The sequence below is a fragment of the Gymnoscopelus braueri genome (genome assembly GCF_963280865.1).
Source record: "Gymnoscopelus braueri genome assembly, chromosome: 5".
Lineage (NCBI taxonomy): Eukaryota > Metazoa > Chordata > Actinopteri > Myctophiformes > Myctophidae > Gymnoscopelus > Gymnoscopelus braueri.
Genome location: NC_137606.1, coordinates 27,512,244 through 27,525,303, shown reverse-complemented (window position 1 = coordinate 27,525,303; position 13,060 = coordinate 27,512,244). Strand labels below are relative to the sequence as shown.

Here is a 13,060-nt window from a genome sequence, read left to right as displayed (position 1 = left end):
AACCGTCAGGGGATCGACCATACTGGATATAAATATTCTGTGACTAGTTGAAAAGGTAAGGAAAACCAAAAATCGCTGGCAGTGGGCGATTCATTTATGTATTTAATCTGGCAGATTAAAGAGCATTTAGTTTTTCTAATTTCAGCCCCTTCAATGCATTCTCAAGGGGGTCCGGGGGGGCTTGCACTAACATGAATTTGTCATACGGTACATAACTTGGTTTAGCAGCGGTGCGGGCCGCTGCCTGTAGAGAGAGGCTACAGGCAGCCACTTTGGAGTCCAGCAGGCGCATTCACGTTGGCTCTGGGTATAATATTAATGCGGAAATGACCCGCATTATAAGTACTTAATTAGTTCAAAACATAGCAGTATAAAGTAGTATGCGTCCCGTGGACGCCGCAATGGTTTGTTTGATGTGTCCTTTCTTAAAAATATGCGTCAGAGACGCAGGACGCAGGGCTATGAGCATTACTCCTATAATGTTTCCTCATTAATGTCTAAGACGCATTTTTTTAATTATTGTTTATCTCGCGATTTTGTAACCCTTTTTTCACCCGGTGCCAATTGATCCTGGGCGCTACACTCCCCCCACCAGCCTAGGGAGCCCAGGGCCGAGCTCATGCCTCCTTCAATGCATGAGAGCCAACTGACCTTCTTGTCACCTGACAGGGGAGAGTTTCCCTGGTTGGACGTAGCGTGTGTAAGGAACACGTTATTCCAAACAGTTCCCTTCCCCTCCATCAGGCGCCCCGGCTGTTATGGGGGAGGCGGTATAGCGACCGGGATTTTAAGACACATTTATGATATTTTCACATGCTCATTCTGTTATTCTTTATTTAAACCACCTATATATGTATGATGAGCTGCTGCGGCCCATGCGTCGCAGCAGCTCAGCTTGATATTGACAACTGATACTGCTGTCTGTTGAACAAAGGCAGTACGCAATGGGTTCACCACATTCTTACATGACGAGACGAGGTATCTAAACATATTCTAACAGCTAAGTGTAGGCTAGTTACTGAAATAAATGCATCTCTTAATAGCAATAATGAAAAATCAAGTGCTTGAAAAATGGTTTATCTGCTATTTCTGAGCTATGTTTGATGCCTACCAGCTCTGCAATGCTAACCCTGAAGATGCTAACCCTGAAAATGACAATTGCGGCGGTTGGAAACTAGCTCTGACAATTGTGCTGCGCTTTTGTGCCACTTTGCACCGGGTGCAAGATAGGGCCCTACAAAACAAAACACAGATCTACAGATACTATTGTACAGTCCATGACCTCAAATCCATCTGCATCACAAACAGTTTCCATCTTTTAACTGGACTGAATTAGACTGGAGGAATGAACCATGGTAATGGCTCAGTCAAGCTCACTGGCAGAGAAATGAAGTTGCATTGAACCTGGACGGCTTTTGTGTCCCCTGTAAACTGTAAAACACAATCTGCAGGCCTCTCCACCATGAATATATTTAGAACACAAGTACAGTCCATCTATTCCCTTTTTGTCAGCAGCTGTGTAAGGGAATGATAGTACATTTACTCTATTCACTGGAATGAATTATTTATCATGCAGGAGATGAGAATTCATGGGAACAGCCCGGATGAACTCTGAGACTACATGGGCCCATTAAGCAGCTCATAGAGTGTCTCATAAACTACAGACCAGTGTCAGCCATTATCACACTGTCACAGCACTAGCATCCTATCCCCAGAATACACTTTAATCTGTCCAATGAGACTGGGCATATTCATGTTGCATCTGTTCACTTGTAATTCCTCAATAGTGGGTCTCAGAGCAAACACAGTAAGACATGATGTTGGTCAAAAAGTTGAACATACAGTATCTACAGTACATAATGTAATAATGTGACAAAAGCAGTGTTCTATTGAGCTTGTGTCAATAATGTAAGCCCTCTTTATACTCCGATGCCCCTGCCTAATAGGCCTATAGGGATATGTTAGTCAATATGATCAATTCCCGCTTAATTTAATCTTTAATTGCCATTTACTGTATGAAAGCTAAAAAGCTGCAGTTTTCATCTGCATTGTCAATCACAAAGTATTGGTCCACAGCTAAGGCAAAGTTGTGCTGTACTTAATAGTGACATTCGTATTACAATGCCGTAACTTTACTTTATAGTAGGCCTATTACCAGGTCAAAACACAACAGGCTTTTGGATTCAGTTGGGGGAGTGTGAGCAGGAATAAATCCAACAGCTTTTTGGCAGCTTATCGTCTTGCCAAAGAAATTGCAGAAACATCAGAAAAAAACAATTCTCTTATATAGAGGTAAGTGCCCGGTGTATAAATAGTCTCAGACAAGTGCCTTACGGCAATGGTACTCAATCTCTGGGGACGATATTATGTGGCAATGCATTTTTTTTTGTATATACTGTAGCTTGGTTAGAATTAGGATTTTAATGTCCGTGGTAATGTTGCCAGTCTACTGTCTACCTCCAATAATTATTCAATGTAAATGTCATGAAGAGAGGAAAATATAAAATGAAATAGTGCCATCAGTGTTTCACGGTCTTTGACCATTCTACTGCCACAGGACATCAAAATTAGGCACCCATTTTCTGTTGAGAACCACGGCTCTGTGGGGATGCACAATTTCATTCATTTGCTCCACATGTGCTCTGTGCTGCAATGTACGTATTTGGCACTTGAGTGTGTATAGGAGTGTAGCAGAACGTGTATTTGCACAGTGGCAGTACATTCTGAGAGTGGGGTATTTATATTAGCTTATATAAGTCAAGGGTTCCCAAACTTTTCAGGCCGCGACCCCCCAAAATAATCACATTTTAACTGGGGACCCCCCACCCTGACAAGCACTTGGAATTGTAGGCATTGCATTTAGTTTGACTCGGTTCCACAGATAAATATTGTGAAAATAGCCGATCTACAGTACAAGCTCACAACGCCTTGCACTGTACACTGTGTGCAGATACCCTGTATACACTTGATATGTTGGTTTGTTTACTGTTGAGTGATAAAACAACGTCGCACATTAAGCTAATCATCTGGGGACCCCCCAAAATAAATTGGGGACCCCCAGCTTGGGAACCACTGCTCTAATGGCTCTGGATGCCAAGTGCAAGTCAACTGCAAGTGCAAGTCAAGAAAATGCCATGGAAAGTTCACCAAAGACTGGCTGTATGAAAAGGTCTCAATGTAAAATGGTTTCTACTTCCGAGGGCAAATATGTGAGCTTGTAGATCGGCTCAATTTCTCCAGTCTTTTTTCCCTCTACAACCTCTTCAGCCAGTTGTGAGCTGTAGATCGGCTTAATTTCTCCAGTCTTTTTCCCTGTATACACCAAATCCCTTCTCCAAAAATAGCCGATCTAAAAGCTCACGTGAGCTTGTAGATCGGCAATCTTCTCCCAGAATAGGGATGTTAGGATTCAAGTGGTTAATTTCCCGGGCTGCCTTATCAAACTGTCGTACCGAATGGACAGACACGGGGGGCTGTTACCACTTACCAGTGTACTCTGGGTCCACATGAGGAGGGTAGAAGCGGAAGTTGATGAAGAACGGGATAGGCACTCCAAACTTGAACCACTCCACCACGTAAGGGGGCTGCTGGCCGTCCAGGGGAGGGGACACGTCACACCCCAGGATCACGCTCTCTCCGGACCGAGCTGTCACAAACCGGGGCTCCTCTCTCACTCCGTGGGCACCTCGGGAGGAGAAAGAAGAAGTGGATTCGTCATCATGGCAAAGGTCATTGAACATTGAACAGTTTCTATAAACCTGTAAGGCAAGTTTATTTGTATAGCACATTTCAACAACAAGCCAAGGCGCAGTCCAATGTGCTTTACATAAAACATTAATCAAACATTTGAATTCAGTAAAAAAATAAGAAAGTTAAACCTCTCTAGTTACTAGGAAACACCTATTCAGGACACAATATGAAAGGATGTTGGAATACAATACATGTATAATAGTACACGTAAGAGGACAAGATGGAGGCATATTCCTTTTGCACTCAATTCCTGTACACCTTGCAGAAAAATCGCATTGCAGCCAAGTGCCCAATTTAAAGACGATAACTGGGCGAAGATTGAGGGGCATCAATAAAGCTACTGCAGAACGAACCAAAAGCCCATTTAGCTAAAGACACATTGAACACTCATGAACTAAGAGGTGATGCGTGTGCAATTACAGAATGACCAACTTGTAGCCTGCACCGTGTGTGGATAAACTCTCCCCTTTATCCACTTCCCTCATCCTTCAACAAAATGCTCGTCGTCTGTCACCAGCATCTGTTGGTGAATGCTTTGTGGCCGTACCATACTGTACTGTAAATGAGCTGCCAAGGGGGTTCCATTGATCATAGCTGGCTCCCGCTCAGATGAGCTTTACTATGAGTGCTACCAGGGCTGGCGTTTGGCCACGGATGTCCAGGCACACTGCCGAGCGTTGACCTATCTGATGACTGAAAGGTCGGCATACCTGCCTCAGCAGAATGCTCACTCTGGGAATGGATTTTCTCCAGCTGCCTCCCCCGCTCTCATTGAGCCGGCTCGATCTCCCTCCGTCACAGCAAGCATGGCTACCCAACCCTCGCCCAGGGGGGAAATCGCTTCAGGGATCAAGAGACATGCTGACGCGTCAATCAGGAGAAACACCAGCTGCATAACTTAACACTTTCATTAGCGGTATCATTTGCATTATAAGGGGTCATTTTTACGGTAAGAACCACTTTGATAGACACCACGAGTTGGAGACGGAGTAGAGTAGGCTGTCCCCTCGGGCACAGGTTTTTCAAAGTGGGGCTCACCGCCCCTGGGGGGCACCAGCACCACCAGGGGGCAAGTGGAAAGGAAAGGAAAATGGTGAAAGGAGAAAAAAAAAGAATATAGATATAAAAACGAAATTTCTATTCAAATTCAATCGAATAGAAACTATTATTGTGCCAGTTTCTTTTTCTTTTTTTCTCCGTTGTTTTCTGAAACAGAGCAGATTTAATGAAATTATACTTTTTTGTAAAGTGAAGATAGGCTATGGTCTGCCTGTCACATGCCTTATTATTCCTTCAATCTGCTTTTCCATTGTGCCTCTCTGGAAAGATGTCAGCCATGGCTTAGTTCTACTAACCAAGACCAAACCAAAGAAATACACGTGCATGAGTCACTGAACCGCATGACCATTGAACACCCCTGAAGATTTAGGCCTTCATGAGCCACCATGAAACTAAAAAGAGCTGCCCGCTTCTGAATAACACATTAAAACTTGACCTGGATTTTCTTTTAGATAATTTTTAGGCCTTTTGGATTTATTCAGACAATGTAGAGAGACCAGAAATGTAAAGAGCAAAGAGGGAGGCAACACAGCTCTCTCCAACCAGAATCAAAACGCATTTATGTGGTTGACGGTTGACACACTAACCTGTCAACTACCAGAGCGACCCAAAAACTTGACCTGAATTTGTTTATAAAATTGAAAGCTCCTCAATATATGAGGATGGTCAGAGAGCATGTCTGTATGTTTTAAAGCTGCACATTGTATTGTAGAGCCTGGTGTGTAACAAAAAATAAAAACAAAAACAGAACAAAAGTGCTTGGGAATGTATTTTGAGCTATGCCAATAAAGAGAATAAGGAGAATTCAGGCATTCTTATACTGCCGTCAATACATGTCATTGTCCATTCATATCATATATAAACTCAGACCATTTTTTGATTTTGTTACATTTTCTCCGTAGTCATTAACCACTTATGCCCTATTTTACAGTACTTTGGCATTGTGAACTTGTAGATCTAGCTTGTAGAACTTAATTTGTACATTTCTGATCTCGTACTTCTTCATGAACCATCCAGAACTCTCAGGTCATCTGGGACAAGTTTACTTTCTGTCCCTAGACTCAGAACTAAACATGAAGAAGCAGCCGGTCTATGAGGACCTTAACTCCTAAACATATCTTTCATTCACAGGTTTACACATAACTAATCTGTCAGAACCACTGCCCTAAACATGTCGTGTTGTTGTTGTTTTTTTTCTTTTTACAAATTGGGTTCCCAGATTGACACATAACACACTCTGTTACAGCATCTATAACACTTTTGTAACACATTAGAATAACCTTTATCCCCACCTCTTGGACAGCCTACAGTAGAACTTTGAAACTGTTACACTGTTAACAAAATGTAACTGAAGCCCATAGATTTTTTTTCACAGCAGCCAATTTCACATTAAATAGTAGGGTAAAACACAGGTGTTACAAATGATTCAAGATCTATCATAGTCCACCCATAGATCACAATGTGAATCTAAATAGGCAAACGGTAAGGGGTATGGAAATCCTGTTTGACGGTCATTATCACATGATGCGCGACAGTATTTATAAGCCTAACGTTTCTGCAAGCATTTCTGTAGCATTTGTTGCGCCCCCTAGTTGAAGTGACATCGCTTTTGGCTCTGCGTTGTTTAGAGGCCCCTCAATGTGTGATTAAAATATGGGGGAGATCGGATGCTGTTTTCATGATTTGTGGTATTTTTTGCATAACAAGCCCCTCCTACAAACTTTGGATTGCCAATCTTAGCCAATTGGAATGGAATATGAAAAGTCTGACTGATACATCTTGATCACATGACTCCATTTATTTATTTAGTTTTTGCACGAGCTGCAGTTCAAGACTCACAGGAGCTAAAACATAATTAAGGTTCTGTTCCGTTCAGGTCAAACAAATCCAGGGTGATGCTATTTGACTCACTGGAAACGCACTACTATACTAAATGGAATGGAAACTTTACACCTGTGTTTACCATAATGGCTGCCGTGAAAAAGGTCTATTCATGAGTTAATTTCTCCAGTCTATTTAGGACAGCTAATCTGCACACCTACAGGAGAATGAGCTGGTGATGGATAACATATTTGTTTCTGTAGGGAAGAACTTTTTTAAGCTGTGGCTTTACTACAGTTGAGATCTATGGTTTTACTAAAAACAGGTAAGAATCACACTGGCAACATTGTATGAATTAGTAGTCACTTGATATAAACATACTAGGGGACAATATGCTGCTGAAATGCATAGTTTTTTTGTGTGTGAGTTTTTTTTATTGAAGTTAAAATTTCAATTTGGGCAATATGCGGACCATATCAAATATCAATCAAGGGGAATAATGATAACAAGCCGTTATGTTTAAAAATAAACATACCCCTTCCCTGCAGTATCTACCCCAGGCTCCCTGTCTATGAAAACGTTCACCCGCAAAGCCGCACTTTCACGCGACTAAACCTTAATTTATACTACACACTGTACATACTGTACTGTACATCACACAACGGTGTTGCTACTTGCTAGCAGAAAATATCGGATTTTCAAGCTAAAAATGCTTTTGGTAAGTGACAATGTCATGCAATGGAGTCTAAATTAGGCTTAAGTCAGCCAAAGCAAGACAAAATTAGCTATTAGGCTGGTTCAGTTTTGTTATCATGTTAAGAGAAGAGGTGTTTAAATTGGTTATAACTTTTTGCATGGATACAGATCATAGCCAAAATGCAGTATTACATCATGTGCTGGAGGCATGGGTCGTACGGGACACGTGGAGAAGATTTTAAAATGCGAGGGGAAGGACCACTGTGTTTCAACAAATCTGGCAGGAGCTTGGGCAATAGAGCCCAGAGTCAAGCTGGATTTTGACAACAAGTTTAAAGGTAGGGTAAGTGATTTTCTTTGGTTAAAATAAGTGTTAAATAGCTCTATATTCTGATAGTACTCATTGTTATAGAGTGTTTGTTCAGTAAAAGGAGTATCCTTGTCTCTCCAGCTCTTTATAAAACAGAAAATGCATTTTCGTTTCATTTCCAATTTTATCCAATCAGGAGAGAGAACTCAATCAGGATATAGATTAAACAAGTGAAATTGGAAGTGACGACACTAAGAAATGAGCAGGCAAAATTGGAACTGGATTACTATAAAAATGAAGCTTAAAAATGGGTACTTTCTCCTGATTGGCTGAGATTTTGACACCTACCGGAAAATGTATTTTCTGTTTATTAAAGAGCTGGAGAGACAGGGAGACCCCTGTTACTGAACAAACACTCTATAGCAATGATTACTATCAGAATATAGTGCTTTAACCTTTTAACAAAATACTTTTTGTTTTAACCAAAAAATATCACTTACCCTACCTTTAATAAAGAAGGGGTTAAAAAACAACATGGCCAGCAGATGCATGCACATATTGGTTTGCAGGGTTATGTCTAAATTAAACTTTCATACAGTGCATATTATTTCAGGCCTTCTGATTATCACAAATATCACACAACACAGCTTTAAGGTTGCAGCGGTTCACCAGTTCAAGTTTCTGCCCGACATTATTTTCGGATCCTGGTGGCATGGAGAGCCATCTTGGACAGATCTAATGATTGTAAAGACTACAGATAATATACTGCTTGGCTAATAACTCCATAACTCTTTTATGAGATCCTCCTCATGAGGGAGCAATCAGCACAAGCTCCTGGTCACTGCTTTTGCCATTTTCATTTTCTTAATGGACACACTGTGACCCAATAGGGTTTACGGTGCTCATTGGAGGGAACATATTTACCGTCTCAACAAGACATAAATGCCAGCTGTGCATATCATGGTCCAGGCCTCCTTGATCTACCTCCACCTTGGCTGAAATCTTTCAACATAAAACAGATGTTAAAAGTTATCAACGCACCTACGAGATAATGTCAATTCTAGGTAATTACCTGCTGTGCTAGTAAAACAACTTGTATACAACGTGGACACGGACCGAATGAACTGAAGGAGAGACAAACAAGCTCAGGCAGAAATCTGTTGAGTAAGCCCTGCATAAATCAGACATCTCATAAATCCAGGAGACCAATATGTTTTATCTATCGTGCACAGAGATTTACTGCAGCGATGATCACAAATTCTTACTGGGTAACATATCATCCAGTAAATTTCACTGTCTGCAATTGTCAGGTAAATTGACCAAATAACAGGCAGATCATGAAGCAAACTGAAGCACAATGCAAGGAGGATAATTCTTCATTACGTGGCATACAGTAAGTGAGTAAGCCCCAGAATACCCTTGTCCCGGAGTCAAATCTGGCGACCACAGAACGGTCGCCACCAGGTATTCGTAACCTCAGTAAAACTATGCCTAAAACTAACCTTATTACTAAACTTAACCTCAGTAAAACTATGCCTAACCCTAAACTTATTCCTAACCTTAACCTCAGTAAAAAATAATACAAGAATACAAGAACCCCCGGGGGGGGGGGGTCTCACAATATTTGTGAGGCTTTATTATTAAATTGTCTTATTCTATGCTTATACTATTTTAATTAGCAGCCTATAATAAGACATGAAAGCAATTGTGGTTTTTACTTGCTGGCACTGAGTCGCCACAGCGATCATTTACCTGAAAAGGTTGCATAGAACGAACCCCATATCCCCGCCCATTCATTTCAATTAAAGTTTCTCACCCAGCACATGCTCCCCCGGAAGTAACACGGTAGAACACACCACTGGTTCCCAGGCCATAGGAGCAGGCGCAGTAGTGTCCTTTAAGCGCCAAGTCACTAGTTCATTCTTGCTTCAAAAAGCCCCCGCGGTCCTGGGGGCTTGTTGCCTCCCCCTGCCAACAGTCTATGGCCGCCATAACAGTACATCAGCCTGATTCATATTTCTTTAAGTAAAGATCGCTGGCCTAATTTGTTGTAAACACAGCAAATGTGGACATGGCCACGGCTGCCCATTGTAGCGGCCCAGTAGCCCAGTGACATAACTGGAGTAAACCTTTCCAGCACAACTTCAGCATCCCTTCAGAGAAGCACAGAAGCCTGACCAGTTTTATGGCTGCTAATGGAACATTAGGCCAATAACAAATATAAAGCGATAAATGTTGAAAATTGCTATAGTGTCCCTTTAAAGCCACAGGAGATTTCTGAGAGCTTTTTCCAAATGGCAGCACAGATAATGGCACTTGCATGAAAAGTATTCTGTACTGTATATCCAGTAATGATTTGTATTTAACTCAAGGCAATTGCAGGCAATAGGAGCAATTCTGAGGATAACGGCTGTGAAATATTTGCATAATATATACTGTAGAAACTCGCATGGAAAATAAAAAGATATAGAATTTGAAATCAAAAGCCTTTGAGTTTCCTGGTCTGAGATTTACAACACCAGCACAGTATTCTACAACATATGGTACCCAGTAAAATCTTGTGTTAAATATTGTGTCAATTGGGAACTCTGAGAGTGTACAAATGTAACCAAATGGAATGGACCTATAAAGGGTCTGTTACGTTTGTATACTCTCAGATTTAAATTAAAATAGGATTTTACAGCGTATCCAGTGTCTATACTCTACACCAGTGATATTCAACTGGCGGCCCGCGGGCCAAATCCGGCCCCAGCTGAGCTTTCTTGTGGCCCCTGGAACACATTCCACATTCCAATGTAAGAATAAATGTACAAAATTATTATTAGATGGTTGGTTGTACAGAATGACCATTTTGACGTTAACCGAAGCTCGTTAATAGTTAACCAACCAATAGCCCGATAAGAATAAAACGTAGGCTACTGTTTAGAAAGGTTTGGGACTCACTCAGGGTGACTCAGGTTAATTACAGTAACACCCACCACCTACTGCATTTGCAGTCAAGACACTGCTACAAGAACCCAAATGCGGGTAAATGTAATCTTTGGTGAGTAAATTGTGGAGACCATCCACCACTCTGGGCGGTATGTTTCCTAATATAGGCCTACTACTGTAGATCTGCTGTGCTGCGTGCTGTTGGAGCACGTCTGGGGTAGCTAGATTAGGCAGGGGGGCACAAATTACTTAAAGTTGGGGCCCACAAGACCGTGACAACACACATGAAAAAAAATGTTCATAGTTAAACGAGACCGTTGAGGAATTTGTAACTGGTTGGTTAAAGGGTTCACTTATTATGCTATTATTTTATTTATTTTTTGGTGCAAAGGTACAGATACTGTATCTTACCTGAAAGATATTTTTATTCCAGTAAAAGTTAAAGTCACCCCTAAGAAAATCACTTGTAAAGTGTTCAGGTAGCTCATCGTATGTACTTAAGAAAAAGTGTTAAGATGTATTTAAGTATCAAAAGTAAAAGTACAAGTATCAAAAGTAGAAGTATTAAAAACCTTTTCATCGGGACAATGAAACCAAACAGCCAGAAATGTTGTCTACTTCTCTCTACTTTCTGAATAATGTATCTTTCAAGTAGTTCAGCTGTTTTTTCAGGTAGCTATATCACTACATTTCAGTGGCATATCAACATAAAAAAGCACAGCAGATGAGTTTTGAGTCCATTTCATCCATCGCATGGCATCCATTTGTAGCTAATTCTGAGTTTTGAGTGGCTTTCAAATCCATCAATTGGTTAGTTTTTAGTGGATTTTGTATGATCTTTTTGTTTGATCTTCCATCTTCTACATCTCCATCCACTTGTAGGTTTTACACAGTATGATTCATTCATCCTCAATAGTGCCCTGGGCTGAATGATGGTCTAACTCTCCATTATTAATGAAATGCATCATGAGAGCTTGTGCTCTTATCAGCCGGATGCTCAAAAAAATAAGCCTTCATCCGAACATTGCCAACTTCACCTTGCCAACCTGGCTCCAATTCTCTTCTCACAAAGACGAGGGACCCGTGCACAGAACACTGACATATCTTCTTATTTTCTCAATATCCAAATCAAAGCCTGTGCATTATAAAGGACTGGCACAGAAATGATCCTATCAAACATCAAAAGCCATGAGTGCAGTATGAAGCAGGCCCTATTAATTTACCGTAATGGACATAATATGTCCATTGTTGTGTCCTATATAGCACACACAACAAACAGTCAAACGGTTAACCACAAACACGGTTTTGTGGCCCCCGACTTCAAGTCATTTTACAATTGGGCCCCCTGCCTAATGTAGTTGAATACCCCTGCTCTACACTGATACGGAAATCCTTTGGTTGCTGCTTATAGAAGATGAGCAATGCTTGATGCAGGCACATACAGTCACTGTCAGCCAGAATCCTTCAACTTTATAATACGGCTATTTTCAAAAAAAAATTAATGTATATATATCAATACAAAGGAACGATTTTGGACTTTGTTCTCACCCGACAGCGACGATATTTAGTCAAAGAAAAACAACGGTAAAAGCCTGAGAGGTGTGTGCAAGATGAGGACATGACACGAGCACCAGATCATGCTGGATAGAACACACAATGTACAGTAGAGGCTGAAATGGAATATAGACTAGACCAGGCCTGGAGAGGGAAACTCAAGGACGTGCAGCAACTGGGCTGGATGGGCCACTGACAGGGCGGTAATTGAATGCCAGCCTGCATGTGCTGAAGGTCACCACAGAGAACAGCCTGAATGTGCATGTGTGTGCACGTGTGTGTGTGTGTGTGTGCGTGTGCGTGTGCGTGTGCGTGTGCGTGTGCGTGTGCGTGTGTGCGTGTGTGTGTGAGACTATGGAGAGGTATGTCTGTGTTGTGGTGAATTTCATTGTACTATTGTATATGGGTTTATAAAAATCAAACACAATCAGCACTTGTACCATACATGATCCAATATGTCTATTTCTAGGAATATACAGACTCAAATACAATATAAAACACACACAACTTGTAAAAGTAGAAGGTACAGGGTACAGTAGAAGGTACAGTAGATTACATTAGGTGCTCCTTTATGGCGGATTGTAGTGTATTTCCCCTTTAATGCAGCTATAATGTATCCTGATGTGGCCTGATATTTTTTTCTATATTATTAATTTGAAGCTGAACTATTATTTGGAGACACCTCATAACGATAGGTTATAATTGGCTTCCAAAGTTTGTGGGAGATCCTGACTGAACTCAACGTCCAACCGACCCCAAATTAGAATCACATAATGAGGGGCCTCTAAGCAACTCATAGAGCCAAAAATAATTTCACTTAGACCCATAGGGGTACCACAAATGTGATGAATGTCAGTTTGTCGGAGAAACCTAACTTTTTATAACCAGTCTTCAACATAAGGTACATTAGGTGATCTCGGGAGTCAAGTGACAATGATG

The 13,060-nt window shown here is 41.2% G+C and overlaps 1 protein-coding gene across 6 annotated transcripts in view; it reads right to left on the bottom strand.

Annotated features, from left to right (window-relative positions):
• The window catches only part of igsf9ba (immunoglobulin superfamily, member 9Ba), a 74,410-nt gene that overhangs the window by 51,991 nt on the left and 9,359 nt on the right, over positions 1–13,060 (bottom strand). For all 6 annotated transcript variants that reach the window (XM_080428640.1, XM_080428642.1, XM_080428641.1 and 3 more), the window contains exon 2: positions 3,488–3,685. In XM_080428640.1, the coding sequence (XP_080284766.1) occupies positions 3,488–3,685 (198 nt within the window). The remainder of the gene's footprint in view (positions 1–3,487; positions 3,686–13,060) is intronic.